General features: G+C 49.5%; 1 protein-coding gene across 1 annotated transcript in view; it reads right to left on the reverse strand.

The window, feature by feature from the left end:
• Positions 1-1,099: 1,099 nt before the first annotated feature.
• Positions 1,100-20,744, reverse strand: part of LOC116855764 (protein transport protein Sec16B-like) — a 40,816-nt gene continuing 21,171 nt past the window's right edge. The window contains exons 13-26 of the mRNA XM_032838770.1: positions 17,094-17,211; positions 15,778-15,889; positions 14,164-14,269; positions 12,179-12,319; positions 10,911-11,024; positions 9,869-9,941; positions 8,269-8,556; positions 7,397-7,464; positions 4,017-4,169; positions 3,744-3,839; positions 3,326-3,422; positions 3,121-3,200; positions 1,932-2,030; positions 1,100-1,286 (exon numbers count right to left, since the gene is read on the reverse strand). Coding sequence (XP_032694661.1) covers positions 1,215-1,286; positions 1,932-2,030; positions 3,121-3,200; positions 3,326-3,422; positions 3,744-3,839; positions 4,017-4,169; positions 7,397-7,464; positions 8,269-8,556; positions 9,869-9,941; positions 10,911-11,024; positions 12,179-12,319; positions 14,164-14,269; positions 15,778-15,889; positions 17,094-17,211 — 1,617 coding nt within the window. The 3' untranslated portion in view covers positions 1,100-1,214. The remainder of the gene's footprint in view (positions 1,287-1,931; positions 2,031-3,120; positions 3,201-3,325; positions 3,423-3,743; positions 3,840-4,016; positions 4,170-7,396; positions 7,465-8,268; positions 8,557-9,868; positions 9,942-10,910; positions 11,025-12,178; positions 12,320-14,163; positions 14,270-15,777; positions 15,890-17,093; positions 17,212-20,744) is intronic.

Genomic DNA, 20,744 nt, shown 5'->3' on the forward strand with positions numbered 1-20,744 from the left:
TTTTGTCCATATTTTCTAAATTGAAAAAATAATATTAGAGTAGACTCGGAAGTTAAGAGCATCAGTCCCCAGATTCTTTGTTAACAAAGGGCTCTTTCCAGCTATAGGCTCCTTATCACACAATGAAACCATTATTAGAAACACTTCAGGGGAAGAGTGTGCTCCGTGTGCTCTCTCCCTCTGCAAAAATCAGCCAGAGACAAGCATTTGCTATAAAATTATCTGGTTTAATCACTATCAACATCAGAACTGTGGTACATTAGAGTATGAAGCCTGTATGTACAATTACACATAGAAAAACCGGTCTCTGTGAGGAGCAATTTTTCAGCAAATCTGACAAACAGCAAGAGTCGTCCCTATTTTGGGTTTGAAAAGAGAACTGGAAATTTCCAAGATGTCCCCCTCCTCCCTCGGGCTCCAGTGACCCTCCCAACATCCATTTGCAAAGGCCTGAGGTGGGAAGGGTGGTATTAACAGTACCAGGCACTCATTCTCCCCTCTTATGGAAGGGGTGGATGTTAGGAGACATTTCCCATCAGTTATGACACTGATGTTCCATCCGTCTGCATCATTAGGTTCGGTAGTTACCATGACAATATGATGCCTACAGCAATCTAACTTGATAGCCAGATGCCAGAATGTGAAAAAATAGGACCAGCTAAGAAAGTGAGAGAAATATAATTAATCTGAGGCACATAAAAATGTGCACAAAACTAGGACCAAGAGGGAAACTGCTGAAATGTCACGGAGGAGGGACTTCTGCCGGGAAGCAGTAATCAAGTTTCAGTATATAAACTTTGCTAACTAGAGCCGTGAATTGGTCTATAACTAAGACTGAGGAATGCGTCAATGTTAGTCAGGAATATCGCTCTGGGTATCTCCCCCAAATAATTTCCTGCCGCAGAGCCCGGTGGGTTCGTCTTGATTCCAGCCAAGGGGTACTTGGGCTTGACTCTGAAGATCTGAAGCCACCATCTGAGTGCTCCCGCCCTGACACTCCGCTACCTTCGGGCTGCTGTTCTACCCAGCTTCTCCATCCGACGTGGTACTCCGCCATCATTCCAAAGCTAATGTGAAGAGACTGGACTGAGCTGTGTTCTGGAACGGCCTGTCCCAGTGGAGGCAATAGGCCAGGACGAGCCTCTTGGGGGCCCCAACAGGGTAGAGGGGCTGGAAATCGAGGAAGGAGACCAGCCTGGGACAGGTGGCCATTCTCAACATGGTTGGGTTGGATAGCGGCGCTGAGCTAGGCGATTCGTTTGGTTCAGACTAGTAGTCGTAGAGAGCTGGGAAAGAACAAAGGTCGTACAAGATTAAAGCCCCAAGCAGGCCTCCATGCAGGGCTGGGTGGTTGGACTAAGCTAGGGCACCCTGAGTCTAGAACACTCAAGCTCCATGTGGCTTCCTGCAGTGATCTTCTAATTATCTACTTTCACCCAACACTTGCACCTCTTAAATATGACAAAAGAAATTCAGTTTTATTAAGAGGGAAGGCCAAATGGGTGCATTAGCACAATCGGTCTGGCCCCAAGTCACTGAAGATCAGGGAATTTAGTTTCTCTCAAAAGTTTGCAGTGATCCCCCCAGCCCCAGGATGGAGTGATGGTATTTCCACAAATGAGTACCAACACCCATGTATCTCTCAAAGTCTCAAGATCTGTGAAAAGTCAAGAGTGGTATTAATAATAGTGACACTTGACCGAGCCTTTTCCGTGCGTGAGGAACTTTAAACACATGCTCCCATTTAACCCTCACACCTACCCTGCGAGGTGGCTACTAGTAACCCCACTTTACAGATGCAGAAACTTAGTCTTACAGAGGGTAAGTCATTGTGCAAGAACCCACACACAGTGGCAGACCAGGATTATAAACTTGGATTGCCTTCATCTAAAATCTGTGCTCCTAAGCCCTCTCCCTCAGGACTCCCTTACCTGAGGGACCTGAGATGGGTTGTAGAGAGGAACACTCCCTCTCAAGGGGGTTGGGGGAAGCAGAACACCAGGGTTGAAGTAAAGCTCAGAGGGAACAGCCTGTGATGGAAAATAACAGAAAATCCTATCAGTCACTGCTTCTGCTTCCAGAACATCAAGGGCTTCCCTTGAGTGTCCGCTTTGGTCAAGAGCTGCAGATGAAAAGGGTTTCTTGATAGACCTCAGGGAATTCAAGCAAACAAACATGATTCAAGTGGGCACGGCCAACCCCTGGGTCTGGGGTGACAAATGCAGAGGCTCGGGGGCAGCTGTACCTGGAGCACGTGAGAAGAAAAAGCCACAGTCAATTATCTTGATAGCATCATAAAAAGGAATATCATATTCTCTGAAAGCCTAAAATACTACAAGAGTGCACTAACCCAACCACAAGAAAATAAAAATGTTTTCCCAGCAATCGGCATGAAAGCCATCCATACCGCATAGACAATTCATCAAGAACATTTTACAGCCCTTGCCAAAGTCACCGACAAACTCCGGGCCAGGGCAAGAGGCCGTGCTCTAGACTTCACCTAAGGAGGTCGTTATGGGCTACATCTTGTCCCCTTGAAACTTCCTGAGTGGAAACTCTAACCCCCAGTACTTCAGAATGCGTTTGGAGGGAGTGTCTTTCAAAAAGTGATTAAGCGGGTGCCTGGCTGGCTCAGTCACTTGAGCATGTGACTCTTGATCTCAGGGTTGTAAGTTCAAGCCCCATGTTGGGTGTAAAGATTACTTAAAAAGAAAATCTTAAAAATTAAAAAAACAGAGAAGTAATTAATGTAAGATGGAGGTCATTAGGGCGGGCCCTAAGTCAGTAAGACTGGTGTCCTTATAAGAAGGCGAAGTGTGGACACAGATGCACACAGAGGAAGACCACGTGAAAACCATGGCCATCTACAAGCCAAGGAAAGAGGCCTCAGGAGAAACCAACACTGCCAACACCCTGCCTCAGACTTGCAGCCTCCAGAGCTGTGAGGAAATCACTTTGTGTGAGCTGCGGTCTGTGACATTTTGTCATGGTGGCCCTAGCAGACTACACCAGAAGCTTTCTGCCCTCACGGGATGGCACCTCCAGCCCACACTGAATGTTCAGTCCTTGCACACACAGGCGTCTGGTGGGGCCCGAAGCTTCAACCTGTGGGCTGCTCACCTCAGGCCCAGACAGGCCTCCAGTCCCAGTACCCTCAGTGGCTCCCCCACTGGACACCGATCCTTGGACTTCGCCCTCACCTAGAAAGCAATGAGTCGGAGCTGTTTCCCCTGCTCAGGGCTGAGGAGGCCCCCACCCAGAATGTACCCTCAAGGCCTGAGGAGCAGAGAGGCCACAGACCCAGAGGACAGGAGGTTGGCAGTACCTGTGGCTCCAGATAAGGTGCCCGGCAGGGACTGGGGCTCTGGGAGAGAGGTGAAGCCAGGGCGAGCCTCAGGCGGAGAAGATGCTCTGGAGGTTTCCTGCGTCATGGAGAAAGACAGGCAGTGCTGAGGGTACTGGTTGTTAACAAATTCATGCCAACAATAGCGGCCTCCACCTGTGACCTGCTGCTCACCCCAAAACTCCACTTGCCACCCCAAAACTCTGTGCCACTCCTCTGCTCTAGAATCAAACAACTATTGGCACACTAAAGTGAATATTCTTCATCCTAATTTTTAAGACCCAGTCGGCCTTTGCCCATTACCAGCTGCCAACTACAGGCCTTAGAGGTTCTGAGGAAACTTCCTCCAACGGGCCCACAGGAGAAGAAGGGTCCTTGCTCCTTAGGCCCTCACACTTACCTCAGAGTCGGGACTGTCAGATGAGTCTTCCCCAGAGATGGGTGCGTTGTTGGTGGGCTTCGAGCGAAACCAGCTGAACCACCCAAACCCTGAGCTCTGGAAGGGAAAGGGGGAGACATAGGACCTACAGGTGTGCTTCTCCCACTGACTAGGAGACAGGTCCATCCCAGTATGCTGGTGGGGAGTTGGAGGCCCAGCCAAAGCCTGGGTTCTCAAGCCTGCCCCCCACACCATTTGGGAAGGTGACGGTGGCCACGGAACAAGACCCTCCACCTTCGTGTTCTCTTTCGTGTCTCGTGGCTTTTCTTTCTGTGCCGGGCTTTGGGGAGGTTTATCATCTGCCTCATCTGAGGACTCCTCCTCATCCTCCTTGACTGAAACAGTGGAACTCACAGAATTATTTCGTGATCTGGGAATCGTTGGCACCTGGAATTAAAGAACATAAGAACGAACGTTTTTATGGCACTTGACAGGTCATGAGGGCAAATTGCCTGTTCTCCCTCAGCAGCCCCACTCTGTAAATCTGTGGGACAGCCTATAGGCCTACGGGTTACTGATGAGGAAATCGGGCTTAGCTAGGAGAAATGATTTGCAGGAGATCACAGGACAAGGCCAGAGCCCAATCCCCACCCTCCTGTTATCTCCTAATCCTCTCTGGGCTTCTGGCCCCTGTGCTCACCCCTCCCAACATCAGAGTTCCAGAACTAGGCCGAGGCCTGGAACAGAGCATGTGGAAGTGCACCGGTGGAGAGGAAGAGGGACAGGACACACCCCACGGGTACCCACACACCCAGAAGGACAGAGACCGACCCTCACTCACTAGCAGACTTGCTCAAGACCAACTGTGAACAAATGCAGCAGAGGAAAGCATGTGCCCATGGGCCTATGGGCCTTTATATTTGTGTGCATGGCATAAAATTCACCAATTTAACCATTTTTAAGTGGACAATTCAGTAGCCCCAGTAACTTCACAATGTTGCATAACCACTGCTAATAATCCATTTCCAGAACATTTCATTAACCTTAACAGAAACTCTGTGCCCTGTAGACACTAATGCCCCATTTTCCCCACCCCCCAAGCCCCTAGTCACCTCTAATTTTTTTGTTCATGAATTTGCCTCTTCTAGGTACCTCATATAAGCAGAATCACACAATATTTGTCCTTTTGTGTTATATTCACATTTTATATTCCAAAAAGCATAATTGGTACACTTTTGGAAAACAGTTCGGCAAATCTAGAAAAATCTTCAATTCTTATTCTGGGTACAGCATTTACTAGGTAATAAACACTAAGCACTTACATACAGTGATTTGTTTCATGCTCTAAAGTGTCCTGTGAGGTGGGCTATTATCATCCCATTTTACATATGAGGAAACGAAGACACAGAAGGATTAGGCAACTTGTCTAAGGCCACACAGCTAGTAGTTGGCAGAGCAATGATTCAAGCCCCAGCAGTCTGACTTTCCTTCTGGGCATTTCTCCCGGTTGAGTAATTCAAGAAATAGACAAGGCTTGCACATCTGTCACTAGAATGTCCACCACTGTATTTTATATGTAAGGGGAAAGGAAAGGAACTCAGAGAGAGGAGGAAAGAGAGAAAAGGAAGAGAGACACTCATGAAATATTTAGCAATGTGCAAAACCTAGTGTTCCTTGCCGTGGCCCCCAGAGCCCTTTGTGATCCGGGCCCTATTGCTCTGGCCTCGATTCTCAGCCCACTGCTCCCCAGTTTCTACCCACAGTAGGTCCCTTGTTCTTTCTTCACGGCACCAAGTCAGCCAAGTTTCAGGGCCTGTGTTCTCGCTATTCCCTCCGCCTTGAACGCTGGTTCCCCAGACACTTAACTGACTCTTGTCTGCCCCTCTATTCTGACGTCTGCTCAAGACCTCCCTAGAGCCCCCCCCCCCAACCCTGGCCACCCCATCTAGAGTAAAAATCCCTCATGCACACAGTTGTTAAGTCACCTCCACTAAACAGAAACACAGGAGGGTAAGTTCCCTGTGTACCCCCAGCACAGTCACAGGGGAGCTTGGGATCTGTGAATGAATGAATGAATGAATGAATGAGGGAATGAATGAATGAATGAATGCACAGATGATGATGCTTTCACACAATAGACTTTATCATACCAATTTTGAAAATCATTAATGGGGGCACCTGACAGGTGCTCACCTGCTCAGTCGGTGAGGCATCTGACTCTGGCTTCTGCTCAGGTGGTGATCTCACGGTGGTGAGACGGAGCCCCATGCGCGGCTCCACACTGAGCAGAGTCTGTTTAAGGTTCTCTTTGCCCCTCCCCCACCCTGCGCGCTTGCTCATGTTCTCTCTCTCAGATAAACTAACCTTTAAAAGTAAAATAAAATAATTAATTTAAAAATTTTTTTTAAAAATGAAATAGGGGCGCCTGGGTGACTCAGTCGGTTAAGTGTCTGCCTCGGCTCGGGTTGTGATCCCGGAGTCCTGGGATTGAGTCCCACATTGGGCTCCCTGCTCCGCGGGGCTCTGCTTCTCCTTCTTCCTCTACTCCTCCCCCCCACACTAAAGCTCGTGCTCTCTCTCTCTCAAATAATAAAATAAATTTTAAAAATAAATGACAATAAAATAATAAAAATAAAAATCACTTATGAATGACATAGAAAACCTCATTTTATAGTATTAAATAACAAATGGGAAATAAAGTTTTATTTATATGCACATTTAGAAACACAGGAGTGATATTTGGTTGATAATTTATGATACTTTTTCTTTATTTTTCAAATTTTCTATAACAATAATGGACTACTTTTTCAGTCAGAAAAAAATTAGGAACATTCATAAAAGTTTTTTAAGTCCTGCAGCTCCATCACTACGTGAGACATTTATATGACATAACCACTACTTAAGTGATCAAATTTATACAGTGAAACCCTCCAGCCAGGCAAAGCTGAAGAACATCTCAAATACCCATTGTTGGAAGAGGGGTGCGTTCTTGGGACAGCCAGCTAGCACGGCCAAGGTGGGCAGGGCCACTTCCAAGACCTTCCAGCCTGAGGAAAAAGGACCCAGCTGCCATCGATTCTTCTTGGAAAAAAAGTGAGGTAAAAAAAAAATTACAGGGGCGCCTGGGTGGCTCAGTGGGTTAAAGCCTCCGCCTTCGGCACAGGTCATGATCCCAGAGTTCTGGGATCGAGCCCCACATTGGGCTCTCTGCTCAACAGACAGCCTGCTTCCTCCTCCCTCTCTCTCTCTCTCTCTGCCTGCCTCTCTGCCTACTTGTGATATCTGTCAAATAAATAAATAAAAATCTTTAAAAAAAATTACAAAAAAGAAATAAGCATCAAGGGTCCCCCAGGACAGGGCAGGACGTGGTGAGCGTTTGGTGCAGCAGGTGAGGAGAGGGTGTGAGAGATCTCTGAGGCCAAAATGAAACTCAGCCCCGCCACCCCTCCCACCATGGACACGGGTTGGTGGACTGAACATAAACAAGAACCTGGCCCTCCTCCCTACCACCAGGATTAGGAATAGAAAGAAACAAGAAGACACACTACAGTGTGGAAAGGAGAGAGGGTGCCAGGCAGGGGAAGGAGTTTGCACGTGGCCGAGAAATCTGGGCCACTGGAAAACACCGAAGCATTAGCGTAGACCTCAGCATCTGCTGTGCTGTGCCCTCTCACCTGAGGCTCGGAAACAACCTTTTGACCATTGGGATGCTGGAAACTTCCTTGAGACACGGTGCTCTCTCCTAGGGCACAAAACACAAACAAATATTATGATTTGAACTTGTGCTTTTCCCATCTAAACTGAAGAAGGAATGGGACATGGTCTGCTTTTCTACCAGCTGCAGGTCCAAGCCCATGGCCCCAAGTGAGCCACTGTAAGTGTGAAATCCACATACAAAACCCTCTCAGTTCCAGCCACCCCAAGGAATGCTGTCACCTGACCTCTACTCTGAACCAAGCCGTTCCTTAGGAATCCCGGGAACCAGGGCCACATGGAGCAGGATCACAGGGATCCTCCTGAGCCTCCTGTCCAGGACAGGACAGTATCTTAGCAGGTCAAAGATCTAATCCTGCCGTTTGGTGGCCAGCTCTCCCCGGGTGTCACTCGGCACTGCTCAGCACACTCCGCCCCTCTGTCTCCCATCACCGCCACCCTTGGAAGCAGGACGGAAGAGTGGGTCTGTGCTAGCGAACCCTGACAGTAAGCTCTTGGGTGCAGGATGACAGAGCTCGAGGCACAGATGGCATTTCCCTCCTTCCTCCACTCTGCAGCCTCTCTCCTGGAACCTATGCATCCAAGTGGAGGGCAGTAGGAACTGGGGTTGGCCTTGTTATGCTTGCCCCAGCGGAGAGGCAGACTGCAAAGGAAGGAAGCAGAGTGCCCCACCCCCACCCGAGGCATGCAAAGTATCAGCTCCAGGGCTGCCCCATAGTAGTGGGTCCTCAGTCAGATGTACACCCACCATTCAGGGCTTTATGGGCTCTGACCCCACCTCCTCCTCCCTCTCCCGCTTCCTCCCCTTCAAAACTCCTCACCCAGGTCTTACCAAGGGGTGGGTGGATCTGCTGGGTTTCCTCCCAGGCTCCTCCTCCAGGAGTCCCTGTCACTGCCAGGCTGCCACCAGTCCCAGGAACTGAGTAAAGAGGCGCTGGGCCCCCCATCTGCCCTACACTTCCTCCTGCTGGATGGGAGCTGAGCTGGTAGGGAAAGGCTGGCTGCTGAGGGCTGGGCTGGCCTGGGCCCATCTGCTCCAGGGTTGGCCACAAGGCTGGGCGAGCACCAAGGTCTCCTGAGTTGCTCTGACGTCCCGAGAGATCATGGTAGAAAGTGCTTTCTAAGGACACATGGCAAAGAGGAAGAGCTGAGACCTGAAATACGGCATCAGAATGGACCGATCACAACAGGACCATTCCTGCCCACATCCTCCTTGGAAAGAAGTCACAGAGATAGGCCACTGGAGGTGGCTGCCGTTAACGCGATGATAGGCACAACCCAGCAGTGGTTGTAACACCTCTCATTGCTTATGACTTAGAGTCGACAAAATGATTTCCCTCATCACCATGTATGATCCCCGAGCCTTAAATGAGTGCATTAGTTCACTGGGAGGATAGAAATTACCACTTTATTTTATGCCGTACTTTTTTACTTTTGGATAAATTTCCCCCTTTAATGATTTCCTCATGGACTTGGGTGTTTGAAATGTAGGCAGTTGCCAGTTAAAACCCAAATAAGACCACAGACATGATGGCTCTGCTTTTAAAGAATCAGAGCATCAGCCCTGGGAATGAGTGTGGTGGTCTTCCTTCCGGCTCTGCCATTTTGCCGATGAGATGGGTGGCCGTGTGGACGTGTGTTGTGATGTGCCCAAGGTCACAATGCTGGTGGGGCTGCTGACCCCCATGCTCAATTGGATGAAAAGAGACATGGCTGCTTCCTGGCAGAGGTGGCATTCAGAAACACCCAGCCTGACTCCCCCCAAGTCCTTGACCTTCACAGGTCCCGTGACACAACGGCAAAGCCCGGACACAGCAACCAAAGCCAGCGTGCCTTACCTTCCCCCTGCTTATCCGTAAAGGGTGTGCTAAAGGGTGGAAAATGGCTAGAATCAGAGATGAAGCCCTGTCCTGACCCCACTATGGAGGAAAGGGCACAGAACCAACTGGGGGAAATACTTTCTGCCCAACCCAGTGCCCAGAGGCAGCCTGAGGGGAAAGGAGGAATGTGTTGATGAAAGATACGTCACATGTGTGTAGCCTTTGAATGCTCAAAACCCAAAACTGATAGCTCAAAAAGATCTCCCTATGTCCCCAGTGCCCACAGGAAGTACGGACAACCCATCATCTCTGGCTCCCTCTCTGGGGAGAAGCTACAAAAAGCTGGTGAAACCCTGAGATCACAACACAGAATAATGAGTACTAAAACCTGAATGGAGGGCAGAAACTCTCACAACGCGGGAACTGAGCAGTGTAGGGATGCCCGTGGCCGCCTGGAGCGGTGGGGAGAAGGTGCCTGGACCGATGTGTCAGGCTTACACCGGCAAGGAAGTGCTCCAGGAAGGACAAGACAAGCGTTTCCCAAGTTGTGCCTCTCGTATGATCAGGCGCTGAGTGTCAGCCCTCGCACACTCGGGCCATTGGTGTGGGTACCTGCTGTTCCTCTGGCTCCTGCGGTATCTGAGTGAGCAGAATGGAGATCCCCACTGTCTGCTGCTACCTTGTGCTAGTGAAAGAAAGTAAAAATCTTCTTAAGCCACACAAACAAAAGCAAGAACAGGGAACAACAGTTTAAAAATTGAGTCGGGGACGCCTGGGTGGCTCAGTGGGTTACGCCTCTGCCTTCAGCCTGGGTCATGATATCAGGGTCCTAGGATCGAGCCACATGTCCCCTGCTCAGTGGGGAGCCAGCTTCTGCCCCTTGCCCCATTCTCTCTCTCTCTCTCTAATAAGTAAATTAAATCTTTAAAAATAAATAAAAATTCTAAAAAATAGAAATTAAGTCAAAAAGAAATTTCAGAAGGAGTGACAAGGTAGGGGAACCTCGTCTGAATGCCGAGGGCTGGCAGGAGAGGCACAAGACATCCACTGTCTCCCCGAGGAAGGGACTAACCATCGGGGCCAGGGTGCCTTGTGCGCAACACATGGAGGGAGTCAAGGCCGCGTGTACCTTGAAAAATCTACCCTGTCCTGTCTTCCAAAACAGTGGAAGAAAGAGAAGGGAGGCAGCCCCGTTCCAATTATGTTACAATTACTACCAGCAGCTTTTGCGCTTGTCAGAACAAAAAGGAAAGGCCTGGAAATCTTTTAAGCAATTGCCCTACATTACATGAAAGTGACACGGGTCCACCATGATCCGCTGTTCCTAACAGAGAGATGAAAGCTTTAATGGTCATAAAATGTATCTTCTAGGACTGCAGAGAAGGGTGGCAAGGGGGATCGGCAAGAGGGCCCCAGGTCTCACAGGCAGACACAGGAAAACATTTCCGCCAGAGAGAGAGAGAAAGGGAGAGGCAGCAGCTGGGAGGCTGAGCACCGCCCCTGTTTGGGTCAACCTGGGCCTCGTGGGAGCTGGGGGACTTCGTGGCCCTCCACGGGGTCGGGGATTTGCCAAGGTCAGTGCCTGCCTACTCGGTGCTAGGGGAGCAAAGGGAGAACAGGTCTCAGCGCCTGGCCCGGCCCCAGCCCCACTTACCACCAGCTCCTCGCGCCGCCTGCGAAGGGGCACCAGCCAGGCTGGCTCCGGGTCCCTGTCTCCACGGCGTCTCTCTACAACCAAGGGATCGGACAGCTTCAGTCTCTCTGCTAGCTGTGCCAGGTTTCCAGCCAGGTGAGGGGTGGACATAAGAGACAGGAAAGGAGAAATAGAAACACAATGGGGAACAAGGCAATAAGGGAATAGGAGAAAGACCGCCTTCGCTCCCTTGCAAATTAGATTACAAAGAATAATTGAGAGGTAGCAAATTCAGCGGGTACATTCCCGAAATTGCAGCATAATAAACAATTAACCCATCTTGGTGTTAGATCCTCCGTAAGACAAAAGAAGAAAGTGTTATCCAGCTCTGCACCCGTGCCAGGCTGTCTGATCTAGCGAGGCTTCCCGAACTTCAAACTTTGGTGCTCTGGGCAATCGCCTGGACTGTTGCCAAAATGCTAATTCTGATTCCAGAATTCTGGGTGGGGCCTGAGATTCTGCATGTCTAACCAGCTTCCCAATAATGCTCATGCTGCTGGTCAAGGGACTACTATGTCTTGCAAGATTCTGAAGCCCCCAAACTTCCCACCTTCCCCACTCCTGGTCCCTGAGCTCGCCATAACCACCGGCCTGTTGGCAGACACCAGGGGCAGGGAGCTCGGCACTTCAGGTGGGTCTTTCGCTATAGGATCCAACACTCGGGCTTCACATAAAGCAAAGCAAAAATTGACAGTGGGTTGCCGTACTCTCCAGCTAATGGATTTTTCTTCCGTTAATTGGAACAACTATTGGCCTGATTGTTTACTTCCCCAGGAACTAAAAGTTGATTTGTTTTTGTTTTCTTTTTTTAACATATCCCACATGTGATAAAATATTCCATGCATTTAAAAACATTTTAATAAGGATCATTTCCCGTTTTAATCACTAAAATATATTTTCCAAGTCCGGCGTTTATAATTAGAATGGTTCATCACAACGTGCAGTTTCACTGTCCCAGAAAATCAGTTGCAAGACTAAGTTTCTGGCAGAGCACACGCCTGGCTTCCCACCTCTTGATCTCAGCTCCCTCCGCTCCCTGCCTGTTTCTTTGTGGGGTGTCAGGACTTGGCTTATCGCGCCTGGGCATGCGTACATGGTCAAAGACAGCCATGGGCTCCAATTTTCCGGCACGTTCAAAGGAGATGGGATGCAGAATCGAAGTTCTTCACAACAGCTTTCTCTGAACACCGAAGATAAAACACCTACAGAGAACCCTTTGAGAACCTCACCTTGATGAGTTCCCCTAATAGCACAGGGTGATTGCTGTCTTCCTGGCTAAGGAGAGCCGTGCCGATGGCTTCGCAGTAATGCAAGGCCTGGGACGCAAGGCCGTAATCTGCCAGCCGGGAAGCATAAAGGAGCTTATACACCTGTGAAGAGGAACGGAGCCAGTGACCACGAGTCCATCCAGGCAGGCACAGAAGGAGGAGAATGTAGATAAGACTTCCTGGAAGGCAGCTGACTGCCAGCTTCCACTAACTCTGGCATCCAAGCCTCAAGGAGGGCCTCCTGCCATTTAGGGCATTCTATTTGGGTGTGGGCACAATTTCAACTCCAGCCTGCCGGTCCTGCGTCGTGGAGAGAGGGACGGGAGTCACCACCTGCTCAGTGTCCGTAGACTGAGTCACCATCGAAAAGCACCAGACGACTTACTTCTTATCAGGAAACCCTCCCACCTGGAAAGCCTGGCATAGGTGGGGCAGAGGACCAGGCACCAGCGGGGACACAGAAAGGAAAAAGAAAAGACTCTGACACAGAGCGGGCCGGTATTCACAGAAGCATGAGGGGCGGAGCAGGATGGAGCGTTAGGGTTTGGGAATCAGACAGATCCAAGGTCAAATTCCAGCTCCACACTGGGCGTGCCACCTTGGGCTGGTTACCCCACCCCCCGTGCCTCAGTTTCCTCACCATAATATGGAGATAATAATACTATTCACCAGGGGCGCCTGGGTGGCTCAGTGGATTAAGCCGCTGCCTTCGGCTCAGGTCATGATCTCAGTGTCCTGGGATCGAGCCCCACATCGGGATCTCTGCTCAGCGGGGAGCCTGCTTCCCTCTCTCTCTCTGCCTGACTCTCTGCCTACTTGTGATCTCTGTCAAATAAATAAATAAAATCTTTAAATGGGGAAAAAAAAAGTAATACTATTCACCCCTTGGCTGTTTTAAAGATTAGATAATCCACGCAAAGGTTTTAGAACAAACGGTACCCAAGGGATGGGAGCCAAGAGCACGTAAGTCCTCTGAGCATCAGTTTCCTCTCTTGGGAAAGGGGGGTCATCATGCCCACCTCAGGGTATGAGACATAACACTCTGAGACACAAAGGCGCTGTGCCCGCACCTAGGGCACATGCACTAACACCAGCTAGTCCTCTTACGCTCAGCCCACAGGTGACTGCAAGGGGATGACCCAAGAAGGGAGAGAGATGAAAGGCCTGTTCTCGAAGGAGCTGGTCTGGCACGGCTTTGCCAGGGAAGGAGAGTCTGGTAAAACTCCGAAAGAAGATACTAACGGGGTCACTTCCCTTCTCATAATGAATTCACTCGTTTTCAAGGTTTGGATTTGTGCTTTGTGTTGTGGTGTGTGTGTGTGTGTGTGTGTCCAGGTGCACTCTGGGGACAGGCACTGAAGGAGTCTTGTTGAATGTGAGGTGACAACAGGACATCCAGCAGAGAAGTTAAGAGAAGAGAGGCGAACCCACAGCGTGCACGCCACCTGCACAGCCAAAGCCCCAAGAGGAAAAAGGGCAGGTGAGGGATGGGGTTACAGCTGGGAGGAACTCTCCAAGCTCGAAGACAGAGGGGTCCAAAAGAGATGGCAGGAGCAGGTCAGATGGAGGGAGCAGACCGGGCGGTCCCTGGGCTGGGCCCCCATACTCCCACCCCTGGCAGGATGGCCAAGGGGCAGAGGAGAAGGGAGAGCTGTTTAAGGAGAGCACAACAGAAGTTTCTGCCAAGCAGGTATGTGAGGGGTGGGTGCCCTGGGACACCAGCTGATTTCCAGAGAGGCCGCTGCTGTGTGTTGCTTTCGTATCTTAAAATGCAGACCTTAAGGAGACCTAGGAAGACATCCTAACTCTTCCCACACTCAACCTAAGGAGGAAAAGTGCTGTCAATGACTTAGACTGGGCTACACTATGCCAAAGAGCAAAGCTGGAGATCCCGCTGCCAGTGGTCATCGGCTGCTAAGACAGCGGCCGACCGTGTGCTCGGTTACCTGGAAAGAAGGGATGAAGGATTTGGGGCGGCCCAGCATCTGACAATACTCGAAGATTTCCGTCCTCTGGATAGCCTCGGTCGTTGCAAATTTCAAAAACTCTTGACTAAAACCAGAGAATAATAATAAAAGAAATTGAGGAGGGAGGGGAAGGGAGGCTTTCCAATCCTAGCAAACACCATTTGTGGTGGAGCTTCTGCCCTGGGCGGATCCCCAGGACGGCTCCAAGATAGGAAAGATGTTCTGGGCCTCTGGAATGAATGTTTGGCCTCCTCTCGTTCCACCTTCTTGAGGCTGGGGATGGAACAGAACAGAGACCTGCACCAGAGGTGCTGGGGAGCAAAGACTGCAGAAAAGGAGGGGTCCTCCACCTTCTTTGCTGGAGGGTCCCCTAAGGCAAGCTGCTCTCCATCCCCCTTCGGGGCGCTAGGTGCTCCTCTTAAACATGCTGGGAGCGAGTCCTGTGCCCTGAAGGTCTAGAACGCACACCTGTGCGAGGCCACTCCTGGCCTGAACAGAAGAGAAGAGGGAGTGATGTGGGGCCCCAAGAAAGGAAGGCATGGATGAGAATGGGGAGGACAGCTGAACCAAAAATCAAATGACAGTCCCTATACTGGGTGTTCTTTCGGCCAAGGAGGAAGCGAGCTGAGCAAAGGAGATCCAAGGGGCTTCCAGACCCTTCCACGCGCCCCTACAGCTTGCTGTGGTATCTGAACTCATGGCCTCCCGGCTATCTTCAGAAACTCCCTCGTGCGACAAAAACACAGGAGGGAGACGAATGAATCCCTATGCACTTCTTGCCGCATTTGGCACAGACGGGATGTGACAAGCCAATCAGAGGCCATCAGAGACCATGGCCAAAGAGAGCCGGCCACGAGACTGTACGTTTCTGCAGAGGTAGGCCGCCTGGCACAACAGTGGTCAGTCCGGGCTCTGCTCCAAGTCCAGCGTGACTCCACACCAGCTGTGTTAACCTTGGCTAAGTTATTTAACCTCTCTGTGCCTTGGTTTCCCTCATCTACCAAGTGAAGATTAAAAATATACCTTATTTATAGGGTTAGTCGGTAATGATTAAAGGAAACGGAGCAAATAAAATGATTGTGTAAAATAAATAAAATATAGAAAATTAAAAAATAAAATAAGTAACGGGGGACTTTGAGTAGCTTGTGCACCAAGTCAGTGTAGGGATGTAAGAAGTAAGCATAAACTTCTTCCAGCTTCCAGTTCTGCCCAGGGCTGACTCTGAGCCAGGCCCAGGGCTGCCTAGCACAGAGCCCCAAGCCGCCCTCTCCCTGATAGCACTAACGACTCAGGAGAGGTGACCTCTGCTCATGGAACCAGGATGCCACCCAGTGGTCAGAGGGGCACAATACACCCCAAAGGAACACAAGCACAGTTTCGGGGAGCAGGACTGGGGCCTGAGGCCCCCTGTTGGTGTGATGCAGCACCCACTGGGCACCTCCCTGCCCAGCCCCATGCAGAAAAGACCCCTAGAGGAAGGGAGCGGCAATAGGTGAAATTCACACAGGAAAATGGAAGAGGCCATGAAACCCAGCAAGGGCTCAATCCCTGGAAAATGTCCTTCCTGCTTCCGGCCCCCAGAACATCACGTACCTGTGGCTGCTGCCAAGCAAGGCCAGATGGTCGGTCCTCACGGTGTAGTGGCCGAAGGGCACGTGAGCCATGAGGTAGCAGAAGTGAGCGGCCTCCACCAGCCCCTTCCCTGCTGCAGGAGGAGGAGAGCAAGCCCCAGTCACAGAGCCCGGCGTGTGGGGACCCACTTGCTGGGCGGGATGGGACAGAGATGACGGGGGGCGGGGGGGCTTGGGGCTCAGAGGGGAGTGTCCTCACAGGAGCAAAGGGGACAACAGCTCATGTCAGGAGTCACACCCCAAACTACGCATTCTTGGCTTTGATGTCATTCCGTTTCAGCTCTCTTTGGCCAAAAGAGGTCTCTAGCGCTTGTTCCCCTCCTGAATTTGTGATTAGGAATTTGCTAAGCATTTTAGTCCTTCCTGAAGGTGAAAAAGGAGCAGATGCGTACACCTGAGCAAAGACACGGGCCGTGGGGAGCTGCTGTTTTTCAATTAGACTTCTTGGGGCACTAATGCTCCTCCTGCTGAAGTCAAACAATAGGAAACTTTTTTCCCAGGGCTCATAAAATTCACGATAATTACCAGCTTGTTCCCACTTCCAGAATGTTCTCCCATACATTTTCCATTACCTCAAAACTGAATTAATTCAAGTAGTAAAGTACCCAGCACAGTGCCTGGCACCCAGAAATGACTAAACCAAACCTTGCCCTTCTGACTTGAGTGTGAACAGCCAGCCAGCTGCTCCTCCCGGCTCTTTTCAGTTTAACAGAGTGTTATGCCACGAAGTTTACAAAGACTATCATGATTCCTAGATGTTCTGCCCCTTGACCAAATTTGAGAACCACTGAGCTGGAACATCCATTTGCCCCTGAGTGTTTATAAGGCCAGGTTCACTGAGAGACAATACAAGTGCAGACGACACGATTACCCAGGGTAGTTCAGGCAAAGATAGAGTTTGCTCTCTGGCTGAGCCGGTTCACTGTACGACTAACCGAAACAGGAGGCAAGGGTCCCCAGAGTCAACTCAGTCTCCAGGGAAGTCTGACCAGGGATAGAAAGCCAACTGCTGGGAGTTGCCTTCTCTAGCAGCACAGCCCCAAATCTCGGGGTCTGGACTGCACTGGCTTGCAGCGGAAATTCTGGGAAATGGAGCCAAGAACGACACTCCTTACCCTGGAGGTTCTGTCCCAGAGACACAGAGGCTCCTGGATCAAAGGAGAGCCTGAGGCTCAGATCGGGCCCTGCACAGCACCTAAGAGCCTGCAGACAGATGTTTACAGAGGGCCTGGAGATGCCCTAGAGGAGAAGAGGGCGGGAGGGCTGGCTTCGTCTTACCCAGGGTGTCCCCCATGGTGATAATGGCTCGCTGAAGCAGCTCCGGGTCCCCGCCCTGATTCGACAGAATCACAGCCAAGTGAGGCCTCCAGTCTCCCCACTGCTTGTCCGCACAGCACTGAAAGGCAGCAGACAAAGTGGGAGATTTACTGACTCACGTAGCGCTAGACAGAGTGTAGGAGAAGAAAGTTGTCCATCTCCTAGTTTGGAGTTCGGGCAATGCGGCTTATACCGGGCTGTAGCACTGTCCTTCATTGATTTCAAGATCTCCTTTTAAAAAGCAAGGCTCCTAGAAGGATGGGTAGCAGACAGACACGTGCACATCCATACATACATACATACATGGGAATATGGGGAGGTTGGTAAATAAAATGATACTATTGATCACTTCCTGATTTTCAGATTTCTTCCTGGTGCCCCCACCCCCGCCCAATCCCAACAAGAAAGGACAAAATCCAGAAAATGAAACAAAACAAAACAAAACAAACCCTGATGTTTCAGTGGGAGAAGGAAGACCAAACATCCTTGACTCATGAAGAATCCACATTAGCCGGTTAGAAGTCAGGGGGACCCTAGGCCCTTAATACCTTACCACGTGGCTTGTGTTTTCTGGTTCTACAAAGGCCTTTCACACACATCACCTCAGTTAACCTTCACAACAACCCTAGAAGTTGAATTCCTATTGCCCCTCGAAGGACAAAGAAAGCAGGCCACGTGTCCCAGCCCACCACCCAGTCTCCACTCACCTTGCTCCTGGCTGAGGGCTGTGGCCGCTCCTTCCGGGGACAATGCAGGAGCAGCAGAGCTCCACAAGGGGGCAGTAGGGTGCACACAGAGTGGGGAAAGGGAAAATACCCCACACAAAGGGTCGGGTGTGGGCCTCCCTTCTCCAGAATGAAGAGGGATTTCAGGACAGGAAACATCAATAAAGAAACAACATGATGTCACAGAAAAAATTTGGTTCCTGGATTCAAATGGAATCCTGCCTCCTTTTTTTTTGTTTTTTTTAAGATTTATTTATTTTAGAGGAGCACAGTGGGGTGCGCAGAGGGAAAAGGAGAGAGGGAGAGAGAGAGAATTCCAAGCAGACTCCCCGCTGACCGCAGAGCCCCACACAGGGCTCCATCTCACGATCCTGATCCAAAATCAACCGTCGACAGCTCAACCGTCTGAGCCACACAGGCTGCTTCCTACTCACTTTGTGACCTTGAGCAAGTTTCTCAAAACCTTTTTTCCTCATCTCTTGAGTGGAGATCATCATTCTACCTAACCGGGTAGTGTTGATAAGAAAATAAGATAGCCAGGTCAAGCACATAGCCTAATGCTTTGCCCTTAGTTCGCTCATTATAAATGACACATAGGTACAAACACACACACACACACACACACACACACACACACAGGCCCAGCAAAAGGAAAAAGGTGATTTTCAGACCAGTCCATCTCCCAGTCTGTTACACAGAGCAGGCGGAGCAGAAGATGGACACTAGTAACAGCTCAGATTTGGAGGTTAGAAAAATTCATAATTATTTGGTCTTTGTAATTATCCCAAGGAAAAAAGATACTTTATCCAAGTGCATTTTATGGTTACTCTTTGTTTATGGGGGGGATGCGGTGTGAATGAGGGAGACAATGACAAATCACAGGAGTAGCAGCCCTCACTCGCTGCGTCCTGCCCGTGAACCATACCCAGTGCTGAGCATTTCTCCTGTGAGCAATCACATGCATTGGGTCCTATTATTATCCCCACATCAGCCAGGCTTTTCTTGCTGGAATGAAAGGAACAAGCAAAAGAAAAATCCTTGCTGAAAAGAACAAACACTTAGAAGTCATTCTTCTGTCTCTTCCCCAGGTGATTTAAAAAAAAAAAACTCACTGTAAAGCCCATCTGTGGAGAGAAAGAACACTGAAGAGAGAGCGAACACCTAACTAACTTCAATGGGTCAAGCACAGCCGTTGATATGGGTTCCGAAATTCTCTGTAATTTTCACAATAACTCTATTGGTGAGGCATCAAAATGCCCACAAAGAGGAAAGCGTGACATTCTGAAATTAGGTAAGAAGGCCAAGTTCACAGAGCAGGAAAGAGCAGACTCTGGTTAAGCCTGTGACAGAAGCCCTCATCTGGGTTTTCTGGTTGCCATGTTTTTCCCACTCATTCCAAGTAACTAAAGACTAGCCTTTTACTGGATGCCACGATACAAAGAAACGCTCAAACACTAAGATCAAATACCACATTGGCACATCACCGCTGGCTTCTTGGTTTTCTCACCTAAAAGCAGGGAGCATTTAGCTAACTCTCCCATCGCACGGAGACCCAATGGACCGTACACTGATGACATCATTTCCTGCTTCACAACATGATGCAATTTCACGGCAGCACACAGCCATTCAGCGGACCCGTGAGCACTCCGTGTTCCCGTAAGCCAGTGGGCTTAACAATGGGGCAGAAAAGTCATCATTTCTCTTTCCTTTTCCAGGACTTGTCCCCAAGCAATAAGAAGAACAAAAAAAGGGGCGCCTGGGTGGCTCAGTGGGTTAAAGCCTCTGCCTTCAGCTCAGGTCATGATCCCGGGGTCCTGGGATCAAGCCCCATATCGGGCTCTCTGCTCAGCAGTGAGCCTGCTTCCTCCCTCTCTCTCTCTCTTTCTGCCTGCCTCTCTGCCTACTTGTGATCTCTGTCTGTCAAATAAATAAATAAAATCTTTTTTTAAAAATCTTAAAAAAAAGAAGAAGAAGAACAAAAAAGCAAAGTGTGAAGTCCGTTTTCATGAAAACCTAGGTGTCAGCAAAAACCCACGCCTTGGAATACAAGAAGGTGCCAAAAGTAGTGGAGAGTGAACAGAGAAGAGTTCAGGAGGAAGCAGAAAGAGAACTTCAGAAGGGCAGGATCCCACAGCCATCTCCGCTGGCTGGGGAGAAGCCAAGGCTGCACAGATACCCACAGGACACTCCAGCTCATGCAGGAAAGGCCAGTCGGCCTGCGGTGTGGCGCTGGCCCCGCCCCAGCACACAGCTATCTAAACAGTTGGTCCAGGGAAGACTTGACTCCTGTCAAGGATCAAACACGGAATCTGTAAAATTCACTATAAAGATAAAAGGAGGGAAGTAACATGAAAAAATAGATGGAAGGTAGAAAGAACGCTCACTGGAAAAATGTGACAATGAAACAAAGAGGTATCAGCAAACATTTCATCCTGAACTTAAATAAATTTTAAGTAAAATAATGAAACAATTTCTTATGAAGCAAGGGCCTAAAGCTAAGTTATAAGAACTCGAGAAAGAGACAGCAGACAAGAGGAGGAGGTAAATATGACCTTCAGAGCTCAGGGAAGAACTGGAAGAAAAATCAAAGAAATCAAGACAAAAATGGCAAGAGCACAAAAATGAAGAGACAGTGATGAGCAGAAGAAGGGGAGGGAGAGGAGGGGGAAGAGAAAGAAAAAAGAGAGAAGGAGGGAAGGAAGAAAACAAAAAAGTGTTTTAATTAAAGAGAAAATGATATACATATAATCTGCATGTGTATATGTATATATTTATATATATACAAAATTATGCTTACATGGAATTCCTGAAAGAAAACCAAAATAACAGAACAAAACTAATATTGAAGAATATAATTCAAGAAAACTTTCCTGAACTGCAAAATATA

The sequence above is a fragment of the Lontra canadensis genome, unplaced genomic scaffold (assembly GCF_010015895.1).
Source record: "Lontra canadensis isolate GAN:19392208 unplaced genomic scaffold, GSC_riverotter_1.0 scaffold106, whole genome shotgun sequence".
NCBI lineage: Eukaryota > Metazoa > Chordata > Mammalia > Carnivora > Mustelidae > Lontra > Lontra canadensis.